This window comes from Syngnathoides biaculeatus, chromosome 13 (assembly GCF_019802595.1).
Source record: "Syngnathoides biaculeatus isolate LvHL_M chromosome 13, ASM1980259v1, whole genome shotgun sequence".
In the NCBI taxonomy this organism is placed as follows: domain Eukaryota; kingdom Metazoa; phylum Chordata; class Actinopteri; order Syngnathiformes; family Syngnathidae; genus Syngnathoides; species Syngnathoides biaculeatus.
In genome coordinates this window covers 14,072,658-14,095,878 of record NC_084652.1, presented here as the reverse complement: position 1 = coordinate 14,095,878, position 23,221 = coordinate 14,072,658, and the positions used below count along the sequence as shown (strand labels likewise).

At 40.4% G+C, this 23,221-nt stretch overlaps 2 protein-coding genes and 1 non-coding gene across 8 annotated transcripts; 2 read left to right on the top strand and 1 right to left on the bottom strand.

Moving 5' to 3' along the window:
• Nucleotides 1-531: 531 nt before the first annotated feature.
• Nucleotides 532-13,735, bottom strand: septin2 (septin 2). 6 transcript variants are annotated; one of them, XM_061839237.1, is made up of 13 exons: nt 13,580-13,734; nt 12,219-12,260; nt 11,515-11,629; nt 8,810-8,896; nt 8,590-8,713; nt 8,031-8,165; nt 7,787-7,904; nt 7,042-7,143; nt 6,786-6,931; nt 6,511-6,594; nt 2,377-2,437; nt 1,977-2,055; nt 532-1,469 (listed from the first exon to the last, which is right to left on the bottom strand). In XM_061839237.1, exons 2-12 carry the CDS (start codon nt 12,240-12,242, stop codon nt 1,981-1,983), a joined length of 1,071 nt encoding a protein of 356 aa, XP_061695221.1. In that variant the 5' UTR covers nt 12,243-12,260; nt 13,580-13,734; the 3' UTR covers nt 532-1,469; nt 1,977-1,980. The 6 variants fall into 6 exon arrangements, with proteins under 6 accessions (XP_061695221.1, XP_061695218.1, XP_061695217.1 ...); XM_061839234.1 differs by having other exon boundaries at nt 1,964-2,055; nt 8,590-8,896; nt 13,580-13,735; XM_061839233.1 differs by having other exon boundaries at nt 1,968-2,055; nt 8,590-8,896; nt 13,580-13,735.
• A 720-nt stretch (nt 13,736-14,455) lies between these two features.
• trnap-ugg (transfer RNA proline (anticodon UGG)) lies at nt 14,456-14,527 on the top strand. Its single transcript has one exon. It is a non-coding gene; the product is annotated as a tRNA-Pro (tRNA).
• Nucleotides 14,528-22,549: 8,022 nt separating this feature from the next.
• LOC133510936 (transcription factor Sox-14) lies at nt 22,550-23,221 on the top strand. The gene has a single exon (XM_061839448.1). It carries the CDS (start codon nt 22,550-22,552, stop codon nt 23,219-23,221), a length of 672 nt encoding a protein of 223 aa, XP_061695432.1.

Sequence of the window (23,221 nt, the reverse complement as noted above, 5' to 3'; positions counted from 1 at the left end):
CTAACATTCACACTCACATTCAAACCTATGGGCAATCTAGTTATTAACCTACTATGCATGTTTTTCCATATCAGGGAGGAAACCAGAGTGCCTGTAGAAAACTCACCCATACAAGCTCACGGAGAACATGCAAACTCCACACTAGCAGGCTGGGATTCGAACCTGTTCTCAGAACTAATCGTATCACCCATCATTTTTTCCCTCACTCAACCTTTCCAGAGGTTCTATTGAAATGCATGGTTTACTAGATTTTGGAGACAACCCACCATTCATACAAATAAAGTAGAACAAATAATATCAGACATCAAGTTGTAGCGTGAGATGTCACAGTAAAATTATACATTTTCGTTAGTACCCTAAACTCAGTGTTTTAAACCGAACCACTTCCAAGGAATACATAATCATGGAGTGAATTGCAATATCAGTAGGAGAAGATTCGGTCGAGTAAATTATTTAAGTTTATAAAGTGATCAAACATTTTTAGTGTGAGATTGCCCTGTACACAAAATAAATCAAACGTACACCAGCCTACAATTTGAGAATAAAACTTTTATTACAACATTATACATCAAGAATCATATTTGGTGCTTTAATACCAGGATAAAACAGCTCAAAAAGGAATGTCAGGAGCTCCCAGTTTGGCTGGTGAGGGAATAATCGGCATGGATGACCTGAATGGGCCACCTTTGACAAGTAATAATTGTTTCAAATGTTCTTGCCTCGAACTCGACAAGAAAACATTTGGCTCACACACTAACAGTACATTAGGAAAAAAAGAAGCCTTCACTTGTCAAAGAAGTCTAATGAATAATATCCTTCCATTATAAAGCCAACAGTATTACAGGTAACAGTTTGTCCAACTCAAAATTATGCCAGCCACTCCTTCATGCCGACTTGACAATTGGAAAACATTTCATTTTAAACGGTTTCAGATGCATGTAACGCCGCATGCATGCATGAGGGTAATAACATCAGTAACAGTTCATGGCGCACTCTCGTTACAGAGTTTGGGGCAAATATTTTTCAACCTCACAATAAGCACTCAGCCCATGACTAGTTGTTTCTGACTATCAGTGAAGCATTTTCAAAAGGAACATATGAGCAATAGCATGTGCTTCAAATATATCAGAACATCTCAAGTCAGCCTTAGTGTCAAATTTGTCAATATAAAAAAAAAATATGAAAGGGTAACAGTTGATTTTGTATTTAAAACAAACAAAGAAAAAAACCCTTTATATGCCACTTTTAATCCATTTCATGTAATTGTCATGGCTGGGAAATGCCAAAAAGAAAGTGTAAGAAATAAAACAGCATATATAATTATATTCATAACACTGTTTGGAAATTATATATATACTGTATATATGGAATCTAGAGCCCACATGGGGCTGAATGAACTAGTCAAAAGCAGATAGTTGCTGTCTTCAAGCTGTCCTTTTATTTCCGGTCAAAGTGGTGAGGCGCAAGACCTTTAACAAAAAATACCCAAAAATTAGCACTGCTGTACAAATATCAGACGTGGGAATTTTTTTTTTTTTTTTTTTTTTTAATGGAAGCCACAAAACAGGTAAAAAAATGTACACAAAATGCACATTTTTGGCCACGAAGGTGGTATAACATGAAGACAAAATACTCATACCTACACTGGGGTATGTATTTAGCCAGCCACCAATTGGACAAGTTGTGGAGAAGTGTCTTCTGCGACTAAGTTCAAACAGATGTCATTGGTACAGGTAATGAGGGAAGACAGAGGAGACTATGTAGTAGTAGTTGGAGGTGATCAAATACTTATTTTTCTACCATAATTTGCAAATTAAAAAAAAAAAAAAATTCTGATTCTTCCTTCCCTCTGGTGAGTTATACCCATGATAAAAATTGCAGGTGTGAGAACTCAAACAATCGGTGGCTGACTAAATACTTGTTTGCCCCACTGTATATTGTGTCAAAGTTCGAAGTCAAGCACTCACTCACTCCACCTTTTCAAACATCATCTCCATCCCCCTGCTTCTGCATCTGGGCCTGCATCTTGGCTATCATTTCCTGCATTCGTCTCAGCTGGAAGACACAAAAGCATCCACTCCCACAATGAAACACAATCTGCAATACTAAAGTTTTTTTAGTTTTACATTCAAATTCCACTCAGATTGACACTATTGTAAACAGCAAGCAACTGCTTATTGTTGTCTGCTGATGACAAATGTTTTTGCTTGCAACTCAACAAAAATCAATCGAAAGATGGCTCACATCCTGAAGACGTAAGGGCTATTACTCTACCTGTAAAAATACATTTCTTCAAATCATACACCAATTTATGTCTAATTATCTGTCAGACACCTTGGGTCTGGCAGTTTGAAAACTACGTGTGCCACTACCCACCTCAGCCTCCTTCTCCTGCAGAATCATATCCTTGTCCATTTCCTCCGGTTCCGGACCCTTTCTGTAGCAGCCGCAGAGGGACACAGTTACTATCAGGCTACTTTCAGGCCCACATTGTCAATTATTTCATAACTACTCAGAAAAAGTTCGTGATATTGGGCTTTTGGGTGAAATTTCAGGACAAACTTAAAAAGCACTGGTGAACTTAATTTGTTCTTCGCTTAACTTTTAAATGCACGTGTCCAGCTGTTGAACATTTCAGTTCTTCTTGCACAACATGCTGTTCTCTAACAAGGTGAATGGAAAAAACACCTCCACATTCTCATGATGAAAATTTACAATAGATATAAAAAGTTGACACACCTGTTCGCAAGCCAGAATGATAGGGAGCAAAATAAATAGATAAGCCTACTAGAACAGCTCACATTTATTTGTGTAATTGTGTAATCAGAGGCACTTAAAATGGTGGCAGCTGTGGGTTGACAACCATTTAACATAAATGTGAATGTGAATATTATTGTGTTAATTCTGAACATAACTGAGTGGCCAACTTTAACTCTATAACGCTAAGAAAAAACGCAGTTGGGCAGGTTATCGGTCACATTAATGGTAATGTTTTTACATGAGACAGTCTCATTTTTATAGCACTAAAAAATTAACTTTTAAATTAATCAAGGTGTGCAGACATTTTATATCCAGTATGGGCTCAGTGCCAATTTCCCTGTCTGAAGCCTCACTGTCACCGAAAAGCCATATATCCCAAACTTATTGTGAGTAGAGTATGTGGATAAACCAACAATACATTTTTTTTTTTAAAGTCAAAATGTGAAGTTGCATTGTAAGTGATGTGCACCAGTGTAAGAGTTGATTCTGTGTGAGGTTTATATAGCAGGAGTGCAGCTCATTATTAGGAAAACACGACAAAAGCCACATTGAAAAAAAAAAGTGGAGTGGGTCAGTGGGTTAGTCGAGTGGTCTACTAGAGGAAAGTGGGCATCTAGCTACGAGATGAGAGCAGTGAGGTTGGAAGAAAGGCAGCAGCAGAAGGTGCGAAAGGGGGCGGGGGAACAGCAATACCTCCCCCACTTGAAGACAGACTAACCCAGAAAAATAAGAATAATAAACAGTACCTCCAATTGTCCACTCAGGGAATTGGACAACTCAAGACCAGAACGCCATCATAGGCACAGACGGCCGGGCAATGTGAAGACCGGTAAAACCTGGATTGGCTTCAGAGGGTAGAACTGAAAACAACTTGTTTGGCGCTATTTTGAGGGTGATGATTTGGGGAAAAATAGGAATGGGGCAACTTTGTTCAAGTCCGCTAGGAACTATCCATGCCACTGAAAAACGAGCAGCTAACCATGGAGACCAGGGATGGGCAAATTTGGGATTTTTAAAAACAGCCCAAAAATATATATTTTTAATAAAATCATTTTTCATTTTTTAAACTGTATTTATAATCTGTTGAACTATAATCAAATAACCAACTTCTCAATAAAATGTTTATTTTTACAAGGAGTTTAGTTTGGGTCAATGATGTGGTATAGTGGTACACACGGGTGACTTTGGTGCGGGCAGCATGGGATCAATTGACACCTCCGTAGAGATTGCGCAATCCACGTCACAGACCAATCAGGCCAGAGATCTGCATAATCTCAGGCTCAAATCTCAGACAACGCTGGATGGTCCAGTATAGCTTCTGTTGGCGTTTTATCGCATATTTGGGTTCTTTAACAATAGATATGGTTAAGAGGTGTAGTCACGGACTTTATAATAGTGACAACAGGTATCCTGAAAGGGTAGTTGGTGGAGTTCAATTCGTACCCTTTCCAAAACCGAAGACCCAGTACGAAAAATGTCTTTGATGGATCAAACTTTGTGTAAGACTGCAGCATCACCTGAATTCATCTAAAATCAACCGGAACAGAAGACCGAGTACGAAAAATGTCTTTGATGGATAAAACTTTGAGGAAGACCGCATGATCAACTGAATCCATCAACCGGAACAGATATGTTTGCACGAAGGTATGCCCTATATTTGATTTTCAATACATGTCTCATATAAATGAATTAGCAGTTATTCGCTTGCATAACACAGCTACGTGTGCATGATTGACACACTTGATCTGTGTTGAGCGATACTTCGCGATGATCTGACTGCACAAACGTGTCTCTGTTGGCGGCTACCGAGCAAAGCTAAACCGGACTAGCGAGTCCTAAAAGCCTTCGACATGCACCGAGACACCAAGACTGAAGGAAGGATGTTTGAGGACACTAAAGTAGTGATTGTCGTACTCGGTCGGGACTTACGTAGGTTCGGCACTAATTCAAGAATAATTATTGAGGGGAGCGCGTGACGTTACACAAAGAAAACGAGATAAACAACTCGTAAATCAAGCTTCGCCTTCTTCTTTTCCTTCATACGGTGGTTCACAAACGGCTATACAGATACATATAAAGATTCTGCACACAAGTGTGATAGGTAAGACGAAAATAGGAAACTGTCAATGACGAATTCGTCTTTGGGTTATAATATATTATATTATGTGGCTTCTCGGTCTTCCTCTGACTCCGGAAAGATCTCGCGCTAATATCAATGGTTTCTCCGTCGATATGCATGTAAATACCATTGAAATACCCCTCGCTGAAATACTTGAAACCCTGCTGTCTGCTTTTCAACGATATTTCACTGTTAGCTAAGAATGCGAGTGAGAAATCAGCCGGTAAATCGGACAGTTTCGCTCTATTCTTTTCGTGCTGCGAGGATATTTTTGCTAATTGTTTGACGTCAGCGCATGTAGCGTGACGTCACTTCAGGAGGCGTGGTTAAGTGCCCTGTACGGAGGGGTCAATTCCCGCTCAGTAACAGTGTCTCTATGTGCCCTGCGATTGACTGGTGACCAGTTCAATGTTACCTGGGATGGGGTCTGGCTCTCCCGCAACCCTTATGAGGATGAGCGGCTTGTAAAATGGGCGTGGTTTAGTTTGATAAAAATAATCAATCCACATTTTTGTTGCTTTACTATTTAGAACATGCAGTTCCTTCCAAAAGTATTGGAACGGCAAGGTCACTTACTTTGTTTTTGTTGTGTCCTGAGGACATTTGAGTTTCAGACCAAAAGATAAGGCAAAAGTTCAGAATTCCATCTTATATTTCATGGTATTTTATCTACTTTTACTTTTCATAAACTAGCAATTATTTAAACTAACAATATAAAAATGTTTTCATAATATTGTTTGATGAAAAACTTCATATTTTAGCATTGGTATCAAAATTGTGTATTTGACATTTTTTGCATTATGTAAAATAGTTACTCTGATAGCAAAGAAAGATGTAAAATGTCGCTTTCCAAAGCCACTTATCCTCACAAGGGTCCCAGGAGTGCTGGAGCCCATCCCAACTAAATTCGGGCAAAAGGTGGATTAAGACCCTGAACTGTTCTCAGGTCACTTGCAGAGCACATAGACACCATCACTGAGCGAGAATCGAAATGAAAAATAAAATTGTGTTTTTTAAAAGTAATAATATATAATGGTTTAAAAAAGTAATCCATACTAGTTTAAAGGAAAAGTATATAAAATAAACTATTTAATACAATACCCCAAAAAATAGAGGCATTGCAATTTCACCAGTGACCCAAAAAGGTTTTTTTAAAAGGACTAATATGCGACTTACGGGCCCTACTTTGCCCACCCCTGATGTTGTTGACCCACAAAAACAACTCAACTCCTGTTGGACTTGCTCCTTGCCAGCGTCGTTTGCATGCAGAATGATACGTTAGAACTACAGTACAACTGGCACTACTTCAAGAATTATAATGAAGGTTAAGTCTGAATAAATAGAATGTAAATCTAGAAATTATGTTATCTGCTTTGATTAAAAAATATAGCCCTGTTTCTTGTATATTTGATTCAAAGGTGTGTGTGTGTGTGTGTGCGCGCATGCCGGTGTTGAGCTAAAAGACTTAACATTTCAGTGTTTTTCATAATGTCGTTTTGTAAATGTGATGGTGTTTTTTTTTTTTTTTTTTTTTTTTTAAGGCATGGGGGAGGAGGTGCAGAGAAGCAAGCGGATAGACAGGTAGTACGTACGCAGGGGACAGAGGCAGAACGTAACCATGGGAGGACAACCTGCCGCTGCGCTTCAGGCGATCGGAGCGGAAGTTCTCATAGTGGAGGTCCTGGGTCACCTCCTGCAGATCCTGCATGTGGGTTCTGTGGTGAAATGTAAAGTAAAATGTGAATATCATGGTAAACAGAATTTTGTTTCTAAAAGTTCTATTTAAAAGGTGGAACACATTTGGATTCACAACACAGTAAAATATTTCATAAATCTATCTTTTTAAATAAATCAATGTGGGACTGTTTAGTTGAACACAAGGATCATAAATCGTAACATGGCTTACATCAGCATGGTGCGCAGCTTGAGGAAGTCATTGTGCTCGGGGTTCTCCACCTCCACCACTCCCCAAGGATACAGTCGGCCCCGCACCTTCTTCCCCTTGGCCTCAATCTGCTGGTTGGAGCCTACCACTGCGAAAGGGATGCTAGCCTGAGGAAGATCAGCAACTTGTAAGCATAGTTGATGGCCAAGGAGCACATTTTAATGCTTAAATTGGTGAAATGTGAAAACAAGGATTAAGGACGAAACAATTTGTTTACCTTGAGGATCCTTGTCTGCTCTTTAAAATCTTCATCCTCATCGGACTCTGCATCAGGGAGGTGGTAAATCTTGATACCATGCTCATCAATTTCATCGAGAATCTGGGCAAGGTGACATCAGGGTGAGAATTAACTGTTCAGTCACAACTCAAATCATATAAAGACAGGAGCCGTTTCTGGTCCCTTAGCTCTACTTTTTCACTCTCACTCTCTCAAATCCAGATCAAGGTTTTTGTTCTGAATTTCCTTCCTCATACAAAATCCCTTAAAAATTAACATTTTGGAAAATTACAAGGCTTTAAACAACGCTTATTTAATTTATGTCATCCGTCAACTTCTCTGCATAAATTACATTTTGTGCAAGGACAAATGGACTGTTGATTTAGGAATTAAGGATTCTATGCACACTTTTTATGGTGTGTTAAAATACATTTATAATGTGTATAAAAATGTTCATTATGCTCTAAGCATCTGGTATTTTTAAGATTAAACTTGACATTTTTTTTTTAAATGGTCACTTTCGAGCACAAAAATTTATTTTATAAAATTAAAAAAAAATATATATATATATATATGTGTATCTATTTAATACAATACACCAAAAAATAGAGGCGTTGCAATTTCTGTTGGCTCTGGAATTTAACTGTGGACATGAACAGGGGATCACTGAACACTCATTCACTGAGATGCCTCAGAACTTTGCAAACGACAGTAGGAACTGGCAAGCATCACATATCTTGCTCACCCTGCGCTTAAGCCTCTCTCGTTCCCTGAGTGTGAGCGTATCTGCCTTGGCGATGACTGGAACCACATTGACCTTATTGTGGATGGCCTTCATGAACTGAACATCCAGGGGTTTCAAGCTGGGAAAACAAGAAACAAGCAGGTACCACGTAGGTAAAAATACTGTAGTGCACCTAGCAATGAACGTGCAAATTTATCTTTTTGTGTTCCGGTGAGCAGGAAGAACACTGCTAGGCTGGACTTACCCATGGCCGAGTGGAGAGATGAAATAGAAGCAGCAGTGAACTCTGTTGTCGACAATGTGGCGACGATTTAGGCCGCTCTCGTCGTGGAGGTAGCGCTCAAACTGGTCGTCTATGTAGCTGATGATGGTGCTGAAACTGATCGGAGAAAAAACTATACATCACATCTAAATGAATTTTCTCCCCCCGGTTGTTACCATAGATTACTGAAATATAAAATTGATTTTTCATTATAAAATGCGAACTGGGCGGCACGGCGCTCGACTGGTTAGCACATCTCCCACACTGTTCTGAGGACGCGGGATCAAAGCTGGCCTTGCTATGTAAAGTTTTCCTGCTTTTTTCTGTGATTACGTGGGTTTTCTCCAGGTACTCTGATTTCCTCTCACATCCCAAAAACATGGATGGTAGGTTAACTAACGACTCTAAATTGCTTGTAGGTGTGATTATCCATGAAAATGGTTGTTTTGTTTACATGTGTCCTGCGATTAGCTGGAGACCAGTCCAGCGCGTAAATTGAGTATGAAAAAAAAATCTTGTCGTTCAATGACCCATTTCATACCAGTCCTGGCTGTTGATGGCATCTCCGTATCCTGGGGTGTCGACCACAGTGAGACGCAACTTGACGCCCCGTTCCTCGATTTCCACAGTTGATGCCTCAATCTGAACTGTCCTTTCGATTTTCTCTGTTTGGCAACAAAAGGACCGTGAGTGCCTGGAGCTCAGCAACATGACAAATGTCACGGCCTGCGGGCCTGTGCCTGCTTGTGCTGGTGTTCTACCTGCTGCTCCTGGGATGATTCTCTCAGGGTAGAGGTCAGTCAAGAACAGGCTATTGATCAGGGTGGATTTTCCAAGCCCAGATTCACCTTTTGCCACAAACGGAAAAAGCAAAATTGTAAAAATTAAATTCAAATATACACAACTAAGTGCTTTTTCGGACTGGTGCATCTTGTGCAAAGTGTAACAAAGACTATATATTTTTGAGTTATTGACATAGCAGGGGGAGACAACATTCATGAAATGCACTCTGGGCCTCTAACCAGGAAACATAGACCCAACAAGTTCAGACTTCACTGTTAATCTTTCCGAGCGTTAAAAAGAAGCTAATGTGTATCTGCTGATGTTGTATGACAGGCTCAACAATCAATTTGCAGTGGTTTCGCACTTTATGTATGCCAACCAGTTTTGGATTTTCTTAACATGTTGCATCCAGAAGGATATGCAGAGGATTTTCTGTATCAGATATCGATATTACTAGGTAACGCAATATATTAACAAAGGAATCATATTTGGTAACAAAGATAGGTGTTGAAATTTGAGCCCAACACACCTTATCGTGAGAAAGTAGCAATGTGAGCTCATGTGAATTAGCAAAGTTAAATGAATAGTGATATATGAGCACATAACATTTTTTTCCCCTCTCTGAAGAGGTAAATTATATCATCTCAAAATGTCCAACCTTTAAGTCTGACATACAATGGTAATTATACTGTAAAAGAAAAATATATATTAATCTGCTGGCATTAGTGTTGGAAACTGCAACCACCAGGCCAGAGTTGGTTCTGTTAAGTGATGTTTAACAGTTCTAACTGGGTTGGTTTTTGTAGGATTCAACTTTTATAAAACGTTCTAATTGGCAGCTGGTACTAACAAAGATTTTGTTGACATGCCTTAAATTCAAATCAGTTGAACAATCCTTAGCTCTCAATGGTAATTGAACTTCAGTTTACAAATTAAACCTGTTCCATCACTATTTGCAAACTGAAACATTTGTGAAGCAAGGTAATGTTTCCCATTGAAATTAATGGAAATCCAATTAATCGATATGCAACACAGTTATATTGATGTCACTATTATTATGCCTTTTGAGTGTTGAGAAAAACACTATACAGATTTGACTTGTATTACATTTAAAAAAAAAAATTATGCTTTTTTTTTTATCTTTTGATATCGCTAGAAGTTTTCACTTTGTCTGGATCCATACTAAGTGAATTTAGAGCAAAAATACCTGTATTGTATGACGCACAGAGCCAATGACATTTATCCAGTTTAAGATGAAGCTCAAATGAGCCTTCTGCATCGATGCAGAGTATTCGTGAACCAAAAATAGCGCGTTCAACCAGGTAATTTTTCTTTCAAAATCAAACTTTTAAACCGAATGGCCCGTCAGTCAGGTCTTTCATGAAACTGTATATAATCGTGAGTTACTTACTCATTCAATTGTTCACGCCAACAAAAGGAGTGCCTTGTAATCTCTTTAAAGAATGCATTAATATTATTAATTATCATTACTATTATCTGGCAGCACGGTGGGCTCAGCTGTACAGCGCTGGCCATCACAGTTCTGAGGTTCCGGGTTCAATCCCAGCCCCGCCTCTGTGGAGTGAGCATGTTCTCCCCGTGCCTGCATGGGTTTTGTTCAGGCACTCCAGTTTCCTCCCGCATCCCAAAAACATGCAACATTAATTGGACACTCTAAATTGCCCCCAGGTGTGATTGTGAGTGTGACTGTTTGCCTCGATGTGCCTTGCGATTGGCGGGCAACCAGTTCTGGGTGTACCCTGCCTCCTGCCCGTTGACAGCTGGGATAAGCTCCAGCACGCCCCGTGACCCTTATGAGGATAAGCGGTAAAGAAAATTGATGGATGGATTAATAATATCACCATCATCATGCATTTTCCATTATTTTTTTACCATAGCTCTTGTTTTCACCTGAAGTTGGGATGAGAGAACACACTGGATCAGTTGTCAGTCAATCACAATAGTCAGGCCTTTGGACAAATTAGTGTCTTTAAGGAACCTAAAATGCATGTTTTGGGAATGTGGGAGGAAGCTGGAGCACGGAAAAAAAAACTCTCGCAAGCAAAGCGAAAACTCGCCAACTTCACCCCACAGAGTGTTGGGAATCAAGATTAGAACCCTGAATCTGAGAACTCGCCGCTAGACTATATGGAATGAACAGTAGTACCAAGTAGCTTGGTCACTTTTCAGTATTCAGTGTGGTGAACCCTAACCCTATAAAAAGAAAATATAATTTAAAATAACAACACAAGTTGAAGATCAGGCAGAAGGTGAAATCACCATTTAGTAAGGTCAGGAAAGGCGTGAGCCTTGTTCACTGTTTGAAACAATCCCTGCAGGCACACGGGTCACATTCCACACTGGGTTTATTTTAAAGCAAAAAGGATGAGCAGTGTCATAGAGAGCTTCCACCCTCCCCCTTTCCAAAGTGGGGCTGAAGGAGTGAGTCACAGAGCTCGCATCAGGAGTTTACACGGCTGCAGACTCCATCTGAACAACTAGACTGATGAACTACTTGCAATACACACACTACACTTACGCATTAAGACAAGCTCAAAATTGTTTGCTGTACAGGGCTGTTTTTCCCCCCCAACACAAAATATGAACTTATGAAAGATTAATGAACGAGCATACCACCACAATCTAAATCTGAATGTTATGAAAACAAGGATCATAAACTTACCGACAACCATAAGGGTGAACTCAAAGCCCTTTTTAACAGACTTGCGATGGACCTGATTGGGCAGATTGGCGAAACCAACATAGCCTGGGGTTTCAGGGTTAGTGAACTGACCCTGCTGTAGAAACAAAAAATAAATAAACAGTTGGTATATATGTAGCTTTTTTTTTTGGTTCTATAAAATGTGAGTAAAATGCTACCCCTCATCCCAGTTTTTATGAAACTAAGGCAAGAACGGTACATCGCTTGATTTGCGGGAACAAAATCTCGGGTTTCCTCCCCAAATCCAAAAGTTGTCACAAATTTAAAAAACATTTAAGTCCCCAATTTAGGACTTGAGGCTGATGTGTGAAACGAAAGATTCAGCAACAACTACTCCATCTAACATCATCTCATTTCAACACTGAAAAAGACTGGATATAAAAAGGTCAAACACCACTGTTCAAATCCCAGGTTTTGAGAGTTACAAAAAAAAAAAAAAAAAAAAAAGTGGCTAATTCACGAAAATATACCAAATGTGACCAAGCAAGATAATATGACTTGATTTATGGCTTACTCAATCCAGGTTACACAACTTGATTTGCCTGATTTTTTTCCCACACAGTAGCCTTAGTTACTTATGGACCCTCCCACCTCTGCATTATGAGCAATCACAAATCCATACAGACAAAGCACACAATGCGACTGCTACTATCTGAAAGACTTGCCTTCATTCTGTCACCATGAGACATAATTACTCCTCACTGCACCTGGAAGGACAGACAGTAGAGTTCATCCAAAAAGATGAACAGCAAAAGAAGCTCATTGTCTTCACAAATCATGTTTGTAATGGTAATAGTAGTAATGCATTCCCATGTCTGAATGCTTACAGGCTTTGGTAGTGTGAGAGACAGGAAGTCTGGTTTGCTTTGTGAGAGCTCAAATGTCACCACACACAAAAAAAAAAACATGATCTACTTTTCCTGTGAGCTGCAATACCGCTTGTGATATGCTTCTTTGACTTTATTACAGTGAAAGTGGTTTCATATTGACTTTTAACACATTTATATTTCAAAACTAAATAGTAGAACTAAAAAAAAAATAGACATCGGAAGAGTATGACTGCATAAATGACAGTTCAGGATTTTAATGCATGTGGCGTCTTCCACTTTGGCAGCAATAAACTGGATTCAACTGTACAAATTGGGAAAAAGTGGTTTACTAATTGCAGAACAAATGACAATTAATAATGCAATTGATGTAAGAGGGTATTTTTGCAAATGTTATGGGACTCATTCACTTTATGCTCATATGTAAGGGGTGAATAATGTAATCTAGGTATATATGTTATGGCTGTTGCCCAACGTGAGTAAATGTGAGTGAGTAATGTAATTTATGTGAGTATGTTTGCGTATCCTGAGTAGAACACTTTGTTCTTGGAAATTGTGTGTATAAAGTTGATTATCACTTTTGTAATCTAACTTTGACTGGTAATTCACCTCACCTGCTGCTGGGACTGCAGATGGAAGTTTGCAACAATGCAAGAAAATTGCAAAGAGCTATCATATTTTTGGGTTTAATTTAATATTTTCAGTACATAGTGAACAACAATAAAACGATAGACAGTCTTGACTGCTACTCAAACAGGGAAGCCAGCCACGTCATTATTAAACTACTCCCAAATTATTGTTCTGAGTTTGGAATATACAGAGTTAAGTACAGTGAATTTAACGGTATGAAATAAATATGCGTCTAATGGTCGTTTCCGCGTGCAGAAATGTGGACCAGAAACGCTATCTTTATAACGGTTGACGCTCAAGTGGGTGTGGAACTGGGCTGATGGTGACATCCGCGAACACGTTAAACGTTTTAATCTTCCTAAAAGGCGATGGAAAGAGCTCGATAATTCAAATCAGTTCACTTAGCATTCTTGACACGATGGATAGTATAGACTACTCATTAATTAGCCGATTAGCTTCTCCCTGTTTAACTCGCGATGCTAATTTGAGCCAACTAGCTACCACGAGTCGAGTCAACCCGTCTGATTTATTTTTGACAAGTAATGAGCTGTAAGATTCCTTATCATTACCTTAAACGTCCGCTGGAAAATGGAGTGTGGAGAAGACAAAGAGGAGTAAAGACCGGAGGTAGGGAAGAAGAGTTTGGCTTGGCGGACGCCTCGAATTCTTCAGATTCCGGTGCATACAGCTTTCTACAAAAAGAACCTAATACACCACAATGCACCGCGCGAGGCAGGCGGCGAAGCATTGGTAGGGACGTCGGCGCCAGCGCCATGTTGAATGTGGAAGAGTCAGGGTCCGTTGAACAGGCCTCGTTCATAAACACTATGAATTCTAATTCAAGTCTAAACGCCGTAATAAGTACTGTACTGACTAACATTCCCGTCAGCACCAAAATAATACAGTGTTATTGTAAACAGGGGGTAAAAAAAATATTCAAAGCCACGTGTAAAATGTTGTTTTTGTGCAAATATGAAAGAGTCCGATGCATTCTTTTTATGCTTTGTAGCCTGTCGCTTTATTCCTTTCAGGTACTGTAATTGCATTGGTTATTTGACTTTAAAGGCTGATATGACACATCTAATATGGTGGACACAGTAGCGTGTGACAACAACGGGCTCTGGGTTGATGTGATGATTTGTGATACAGCCTGAATGCATTGGTTATACTGTACATATTTGTACCGTTTTATGGACTGGATAATAAGGAATGGTTTTTTTGATCTTTTTTTTAATTGAAATAGTATTGCCAGAAATGCCCTACACGTATGGAAAATGTTACGTCCGAAGGGGAGACACTTATCAGCCAGGATGACCTATTTCATTTTGCGTACTATACATAAAAAATGTATATGTAAAAATGTAAATGTAAAAAATGTCGCTATAGGACAGTCTGCTGTATTGATATTTTTTTTTTAACATCTGTAGGGCTAGGTCATCCATTGTGGCTCGTTGGTCTAGGGGTATGATTCTCGCTTTGGGTGCGAGAGGTCCCGGGTTCAAATCCCGGACGAGCCCGTTGTCTTTTTATTTTCCTAATTTAGAATTACAACAGCTCCTTTTCTCTAAAAACTCACACTTCTCGAATCTTGTATCTCAAGGCACCACTATGTAAAAGAGCAGAACGGTGAGATCCTGTGAAGGCTTCGCAATGCTCTTTATTTACATTGACACATTCAACTGATCAAATATGGTTTAACACCTCAGTGAAGAACAGTTCCGTGGACCACATGGTGGAAGTAGTTCTTATACAGCACCAATATTTAATTCTAGCTCCGAGTCTCAGTCAACTGGCAAATATGTTGTGTAAAGCCTTTCTGCCTGTCTATCTGTGTTTTTCTCCCTCTAGCCTCCATAAGAGCCGTGAGATAAGTTGGTAAATAGCAGTCTATTCCATTTGCTGTTGCAGCAAGCATATCTTGAGCACACGGGGGAAACATTATTTCCATAAGCTTCTTAGTTGCTCTTGGCTCTGTCATTTGTATGGTGGCTTCATGTGATGACTTCAGATGCGACTTTAAATACATTTTGAAAATGTTTTAAGGGCGACCACTCTCTTACAAAGGGGAAAGGGCTTCCTGTTTTTTTAATATTGCACTATAGATGCTGACAAATGATGATTATGAGGTGCCGAATTGGCCAAAAGTTACACCTCTCACACAGACAAATTAGCAATCGCACTAAGAAAAACTGTCTCATACACATCCAAAAACCTCTCTCACACAAAAAAACTCACACTCACTAATAAATCTCTCCCAACTCACACAAAAACACTCTCTTATACATAAAAAAAAAGTTATTTTGTTTACCAAAACCTTACTAAAACCAAAAACCCTCACAAAGGGAGGAAAAAGCTTTTTTTTTTTCGTGTGGGACACTATTTTGTCAAAGTGAGGCATTTTAGTGATAGTAACAGTAATAACCAGTAATTACCTTTTTCCATGTACGAGGTGTTTTTTTTTGTTTGAAAAAGTTCTTTATGTGTTAGTGAGAGGTTGTTTTTTTTTTTTTTGCCTCAAGAAAATTCTTTTGGTCTGAGAGTTTTTTTGTTGCATGAGATTGTGTGTGTGTTGTTTTTCTGTGTGACTGTTTTCATGTGTGTAAGAAACGTTTTATGTGTGAGAGGTAAATTACATTATTGGCCTATACGCAGCACCACATACATAATTAGCAGTGGCGCACATTTAATAATAATCCATCCAAATGGAATACTCACTCCTGAAACATACAGTAAACACAAGCTAACCATTTTGGACCAAATCCCATCCAAATGTGTTGGTCACAAATTCAGATTCTTGTCTCTAACTATTCCTGCCTGTCCTAGCCTATAACTTCCACTTTCCAAGTACCACTTTATTTATGCTTTAGGATGTTTTCAATCTCCTGCCGTAATGGCAAAAAAAAAGTGGCAAATGCCTGCTTGTACATGTAACCCATTGACTGCTGACTTGCTCGTATTACAAACTGGCTGATAGGTACTTCCGCGATAATGTAACACTCAGGTTTATCCTCCCAACCCGGTAGGAAGTGTATTAATTTAGCCATGAAATGATTTGTTGGGCAAAGATCTCTTTTCCACTCCCCCATCTCTGTCAACCCGCCCAGGGTCAACCAAAGCATATTCAACTGTCAAAGTGTCAGGAGGGAAGCTATTAAAAGAGCTTTACTTTTCTTAAGTATCATGAGAATAAGTACACGGTTTAGTGAAATCCCTCCCTAAGAGCACTGAAAATCGTTGGGGATTTTCTTTAATGGACCACTCAGAAGTGTCAGAAAGCGTTGTTAGTCAAGAATGCACTTTTTTGGATTGGATTTGATTATTTTGGGAGCTGAAACAACAAAACATGACACGGAAGTGTGGTGGGATGCCCTAGTTGTATATAAACTTTCCTAGATGACTGAGAATCTATACAGACATTAAGATAAACCAACATTTTTAAGTAGCATATTTTTTTATTTATCCATCCATTCATTTTCTTAGCCACTTATCCTCACAAGGGTCACGGGAGTGCTAGAGCCTATCCCAGCTGTCAACGGGCAGGAGGCGGGGTACACCCTGAACTGGTTGCCCGCCAATCGCAAGGCACATCGAGACAAACAGTCGCACTCACAATCACACCTATGGGCAATTTAGAGTGTCCAATTAATGTTGCATGTTTTTGGGGTGTGGGAGGAAACTGGAGTGCCCGGAGAACCCCCACGCAGGCACGGGGAGAACATGCAAACTCCAGACAGGGAGGGGTGGGATTGAACCCGGCCGGGTCCTCAGAACTGTGAGGCCAACGCTTTCCAGCTGCTCCTCCATGCTGCCTGTTTTATTTATATTGTACCAATCATATTTTACCAAATACTATGATGTTCAATTTCATTTAGAAGATATATAATGACAGTTGTGTCTACAATTGAGGTACTGTCATCATCTTCCATTCAGTTTTATCGTTTGGGTCCCGGTCAGTATCACCGATGGTAGGTTGCCTGAATGGAAAGATACAAACCGAAATTAGAAAAACAAACGCCAGTGAGTGCTAACCTCTGTTCAATCTATTAATTCTTCATGAGTGAAAAATAACATTCACTTATATTACCACACAGATACGCTGGTGCCCAAGCATTATTTATTTTCTGAGACTTCTAACGATCTTTGAACCTCACTTTCTGGGTTGTTGGCCCAGTGTTGCAATGAAGAAACATGAAAAGTGCTGAGCACAGTTATAGAATGCTCTATGTCTTTCAGAAATTGCAACTAAAGATTGATTTGGACCATCATTATTATTGAAGATTCAACTTTTTTTAAAAAATTAATTTCTCTGCTTAACTTTAAAAATGACCAAAATCAAGTTTAGCAGCTGATTTTCCCTCTAGAAAAAAAGTTAGTTTAGCTACTCGTTAGTAGAAGGTGGCTAGCCCCGATATATCATCTACAACGGTGCGTTGAATGAATCTCGCATAACTTTATCCAATTCATCTGCCGCAGTTGCAGTCTGCCATGAACATCGGTGCATCTTCTTGCGGGTTCACGGTCATCGGATAGTTCGGAGGGGATTTTCATCCCAGCGAAGAGAACAGCTCTGTGATCCATGTGATTGGCTAGTACAACTACAACTCAGTCACTTTCAGTGAATGTCAGGCAAAATGGTGGAAACAAAGGAAGCTCTCACCACTGCAACTCTGGTCAAAATAAAATGTGTACTTAAATTTGGATTCCGGGTTCATTTTTTTTTTTCAAGGGAAGCTGCAGGAGAATCCGAATTAGCACTTATTGATTGTAGCACTGACGTCGATTGTTAATAATAACAAACATGGTAAGTAAGTGCAATACAATGAGAGTAATTCAGCAGCTCTTCATCTTTCTAGTCTTTCAGGTCAAAGACTGACATCCCCCTCATTCAGACACCTGTCATTTTTTTGTCTTTTTGTGTACCTGTCCATTTCTTTCTCCACCATAAGACTTTATTCCACCTGAGTGCATGGAGGACAGTTTTGACATAAGAAGGAAAGATAGACTTCCTAAGGAGAGGGACAGTATCTTTAGAGCCTGGGGATAACCGGATTACCACAGACATTTTGTGCTGCTGGCACTTTTTCTTATTACCCATTTCAACTGACAACACCCCCGCTACATCCTTCACTCCTGCTCTTTCTTCGAAGTCACCCCAAACACAAACAAGTACACAAAAGTGCGTACTTCAAATTGTAGTTACAACAAGGGTTATGGCCTACATTTACAGTATAACCAAATAGTCGATTCTCTAGATTTTGTACCATTTCTCTGGGTTTAACTGCTTCCAGTACTTGTACATAGATGTTAGCTTTTTCTGCTGTCCAGTTATTTTTCAACCTCAATGGGTTGCCATGTGAACTCATCTGTCCAAGTCTTTGAGAACCAGTAGTGCTGGCCCATATATAATACAAAGTAAAGTATACCACTGCAATTAATGTATTGCTTCCGCACCATCTTGGTTCTGTGGTTTTATGGTAAAGTAACTTGAGGAGCTTCACTTAAATCAAAGTAGTGTACTGTTATATTGTGTTTCTTCACAATGGACCTTTCCGATGGCGACCTTAAGCTCCCCCCCCTTAGCCATGTCCCACAAGCTATCAAAATGGGGACTGAACATAACATGTTTGAAGTCGATTATATCGTGTATTCCAGATAATATTGGGGTTTGTTTTTGCCAAATCCGTCAGACTTGTGCAAGAGAGTTCTCAACTATTTCATGGAAGGATATGTACACGGAATTAAGATTTTGGACGGAGCAGGACGCAATGTCAGAGTTAGAGAAATGTTGGCGATCGATGCAAAAAAGTTTGAAGCCTCACAAACTTCATAATGTAATCCAACAGGATAAAATAGTGGAATCGTACTGCGCATGTAAAGCAGGGTGAGTAATTTTTACTTGGAAAGATCACGAGTAATATCATGGTAGTCTTTATTGTCACTAACGGGGCTCGAGGGCGGACCCAAATGCGTGACTCCAGAGGCAAGGAGGCAGTACAGAGGAAACCTTTATTTGTTCCAAGGTCGGGGATCAGCAGACAGTCCAAACAAGCAGAGATAACAGTAGCGGCAGGCTTACGAGGGTGGTCAGGGGACAGGCGTGGGTCAGTACACGGAAGGTAGACGTCAGGCAAACGGGAGTGCGGGAACGAGGTATCAAAGGCAACGATCTGGCGGAGGACTAGTTGTCCCCCTGGTCCTATATGTACTGGGTGTCATTAGAGTTCAGGTGTGTGTCTACTGATTGGCTGGCCACGCCCAGCCCGGGCTGGAAGCCAAGAGCATGACATTTATGAGTGAGTGGTTGTATTGATTTGACTTGGCTCGTAATGGAACCAACCAAGTGCTCTGTTTTAAAAGTCCGATGTTATACAAATAGGCAAGTAGACATTTCTCTTGCATGACATGGTATATTTACATATCACTAACCCAACTCTTTGGCATGAAACATTACACACTTCATTCAGCAGGTCAGTGATACACTGACGAAGTGAAAGTTGTTCTCCTGCAATGTATAAAGCATTGATAATGATGAAATCAAACTCAGAGAAGATACTTTTCCCTCACTTACCTTCGAACATACAACCTTGTGTTTGTTGATATTGTTCACATTGAGTTGTACGCGCGGTCTTCCGCAAGCCTTAATCCATCGGAGACACTTCGCCAACTGTGTTTTAGCCTTTGGAAAATGAATCAACGGGGCCTCTTGTAACCTAGCAGGATGTCTTTCATCAGAATTCCACGTTCCCCAAGCGCATCTGAGGACCATTTTCTTCGTAACATTAACTTTTACAAGCACACGTTACTGACAACCAGCATTGCTTGTGGGACAATACGGCGAGATGGACATGTCAAGCCAGGGGTTAAGACAATGCGGCTCTCTGATTGGCTCTTATTGTACAAGTCATTGACAGGTCGGAAAGGTCCATTGTGATGATTTCAATAATGACAGTGGGGATATAAAAAGACGAATTTGCAAAGTATGTGAAGTTCCCACTTTTGGCTGACGAGCCAAATGCCAGTTACAACAAAATGTATATTTTCTTCTCATATAATCTCATATATGTCTGATCCCTATTCCTGTCAAAGACAGTGTGGAAGTGGTCACTGTTTGGATAAAGTGATGGTGGGATCCGGAACCTCCAGCGGTAGTAGATAAGAGCCTGGCTATGAGGAGATGGATCAGGTGGGTGACCCCTGCTGTCCGTCACTTTATCCCTCTGGCCCTTCTGCTGAAAATGTCTTATCACAACTATTGCTGCTGTGCAACGGAACCACTGGATCTTCCAGAAACATTTGCATTTGATTGAGGCGAGTAAATGAAATAAAGACCTCCCACTGCTGTGTTCCCCTACCTTTAGTGAGCCGAGGCACGTATTCAACATTCGGAAAATCTCACGGCAGAGTACAAGATACTTGAGCATCTACTGTGATTACAAAATTTGGAATGTCTTTATAATCCCCACAAACTCAGACGGACTGGTAGTGTGTTGACTTCCTGATACGGAGCTATTCATACACACACGCACACAGATATATCTCTGTCTCTCTCTCTCTCTCTATATATATATATATATATTTTTTTTTTTTTTAAATATATATATATATGTGTGTGTGTGTGTGTGTGTGTGTGTGTGTGTGTGTGTGTATTTAATAGCAATGTCATTTCAATAACATATAAGCAGGCTAAGGCCTATATTTGATCAGATAAGTCATCCTAATTATGAAAAATGGTTTTAAAAAAATCAATACAGGCTGTCAGAACCAGCAAATTATTGCTGTGATTAATATTGATTTTTCAGAAGCGGCGTTAAGGAACTTGAAGACGTAATCTAGTGGAATACAGGAAGCCTGCAGTGCATGATGAGAAAGACTTTAAATGGGTTACTTTAAAAGAGAAGTTTTCAAAGTACATATAATAAAAAATTGCTTTCACCCTGAATGGTCGGAAGACCGCATCACAGTCAGTTTCAGATTACATCAGACTTTTAGATACAAGTGACCCAACTTCAGAGTTTATCAAGATATGTGCTGAATTTTTTTTTGTGTGCTTTGACTTGCAAGTAAAAATTTGAGATAGGAGCGCTCTCAGGTTGGAGTTACCTCAAAACCTCACAAAAAGTAAAGATGAACAAAGCAGTATTACACTTTGTGTATTTAAGAGTCTCCGAGCTTAATGTTAACACATAAAGAAAATTCCATAGACGGGTGAAGAAATAGCATGTATGTGCCGGCGTTATAATGCTTCAAGCAATGGCTATTTGAACACAAACAGTGCAGCAACACACCTAGACAGAAAATATTACAATTCTCACAGGGATGTATACTTGATCCCCTGAAAAAAGGACAAATATTATAGCAGCTTGCTGAGTCACTTAGAGCAGGTGTGAAACTCTTCTTTATTTGCGTCTACGTGACTGTACTATACTGCCCTCTGGTGGCCAATTAATCCAAGCTACAAGAAGCCGAAATGCATTAATTATGATACATTCAATTTCATTTTGTTATTCTTATTGTTTTAATAAAATACAACAATATAGCACCTTCTAAAAAACATCTTACAAAAAGGTAGGTTCTCTTTTGGAGGGAGGCTGGAACACATCAATGGCATTTCTATTCCTGTCAATGTGAAAAGCTGACTTTCCAGCATTTTGAGTTCTAAAAGTTTTACACAACTGTATTTTAATGTTGAACTAAGATGTATAATGTTAAATACTATGCCTAAAAGTGGTGGCACGGTGGAGCAGCTGGTAAAGCGTTGGCTTCACAGTTCTGAAAACCTGGGTTTGATCCCGGCCACACCTGTGTGGAGTTTGCATGTTCTCCCCGTGGATTTTCTCCGGGCACTTCGGTATCCTCCCACATCCCAAAAAACATGCAACATTAATTAGACACGCTAAATTGCCCATCCGTGTGATTGAGAATGTGCCTATTTGTCTCGATGTGCCCTGTGATTGGCTGGCAACCAGTTCAGGGTGTACCCCGTCTCCTGCCCGATGACAGCTGGGATAGGCTCCAGCACTGCCGCGACCCTCGTGAGGATAAGCGGCAAAAAAAAATGGATGGGATGGATGCCCAAAGGTCAAAATCTTCATACAGTTTTTGTACCGAATGGCATTGCAATATCCCTAATGTTGCGGCCTGTGTTAAATTCTTGTCAACATTTGTTTTCCGTGTGTCTCATCATAAGAGATTTTGTGAGGCTCAAGAGTCAAAGGGAGGAGGAAAGGAGGGAGTCTTAGAAATGTTTTTTTTTTTTTTTTTTTTTTTGAAGGGGATTACAGTGCTCTCTTCGTCTCATTGGCTTGGCCCACCGTGACAGTGGAGTGAAGATGAGAGCCTGACATGCTTGGTTTCTTCCATAACAAGCTTCCAACTTGCAACCAGGCTGTTCGTGTCATTCAAACAATTAGGAGCACAGAAAACATTCTTGTGGGTTTATTACCCCGTAAAAAAGCCCATGACTTTATTCTTTTTTTTTTTTTTTTTTTTTTTTTTTTCATTTTTGTGGAAGGGGGGAAGCGTGACTGGATTTATTTTAAATGAATGCGTGGTCGGATTTGGAAATGCCTAAACCTTTAGACCACATCAAGAGACCCATGAACGCGTTCATGGTGTGGTCCAGGGGCCAGAGGCGCAAGATGGCCCAAGACAACCCAAAGATGCACAATTCGGAAATTAGCAAGCGACTGGGCGCCGAGTGGAAAAAGCTCTCCGACTCCGAGAAGCGACCTTACATCGACGAGGCCAAGAGACTCCGGGCTCAACATATGCGAGAACACCCGGACTACAAGTACAGACCCCGGCGTAAACCCAAAAGTCTCCCCCAGACGGAGCGCCTCCTTTTCTCGCATGTGGAGCCCTTGAAGGGATTCGCCGTGGACTCATCCTTTCTCATCCACGGGAATAAAACCCCGACACTGCTGGCGCCTTCCCCGGTGAGGCATCTCCATCGGATGGCCGACTTCCAACCGCCTCTGAGCGGCTACAGCGCGCCCACCCTCGGGTACCACCCCGGGGCGGTGGTCGGGGGCGGGTTGGCCTGCCTTGGACAGCACACCCACGCGACGCCCGGTAGCCCATACGTGGTGCCGTGTAACTGTGGGGCGTGGTCGGCGGCCGGAGTGCAGCCGCAGGTGGCTTACATCCTCCTCCCCGGAGGAATGGCCAAGAGCGGCTTGGACGCGTACGCAGCACCCGGGGCCAGTGCGTAA

Bases quoted from the DNA above. Each gene is read 5' to 3' on its own strand.
- septin2 (XM_061839234.1), bottom strand. From the start codon at position 12,242: ATGTCTCATGGTGACAGAATGAAG. The intron at 7,144-7,786 runs GTGAGCAAGATA...CACCTTGCCCAG, and splicing joins GAGAGAGGCTTAAGCGCAGG to ATTCTCGATGAAATTGATGA. The intron at 6,595-6,785 runs GTAAGCCATGTT...ATTTCACCACAG, and splicing joins AAGCTGCGCACCATGCTGAT to AACCCACATGCAGGATCTGC.
- LOC133510936 (XM_061839448.1), top strand. From the start codon at position 22,550: ATGAATGCGTGGTCGGATTTGGAAATGCCTAAACCTTTAGACCACATC.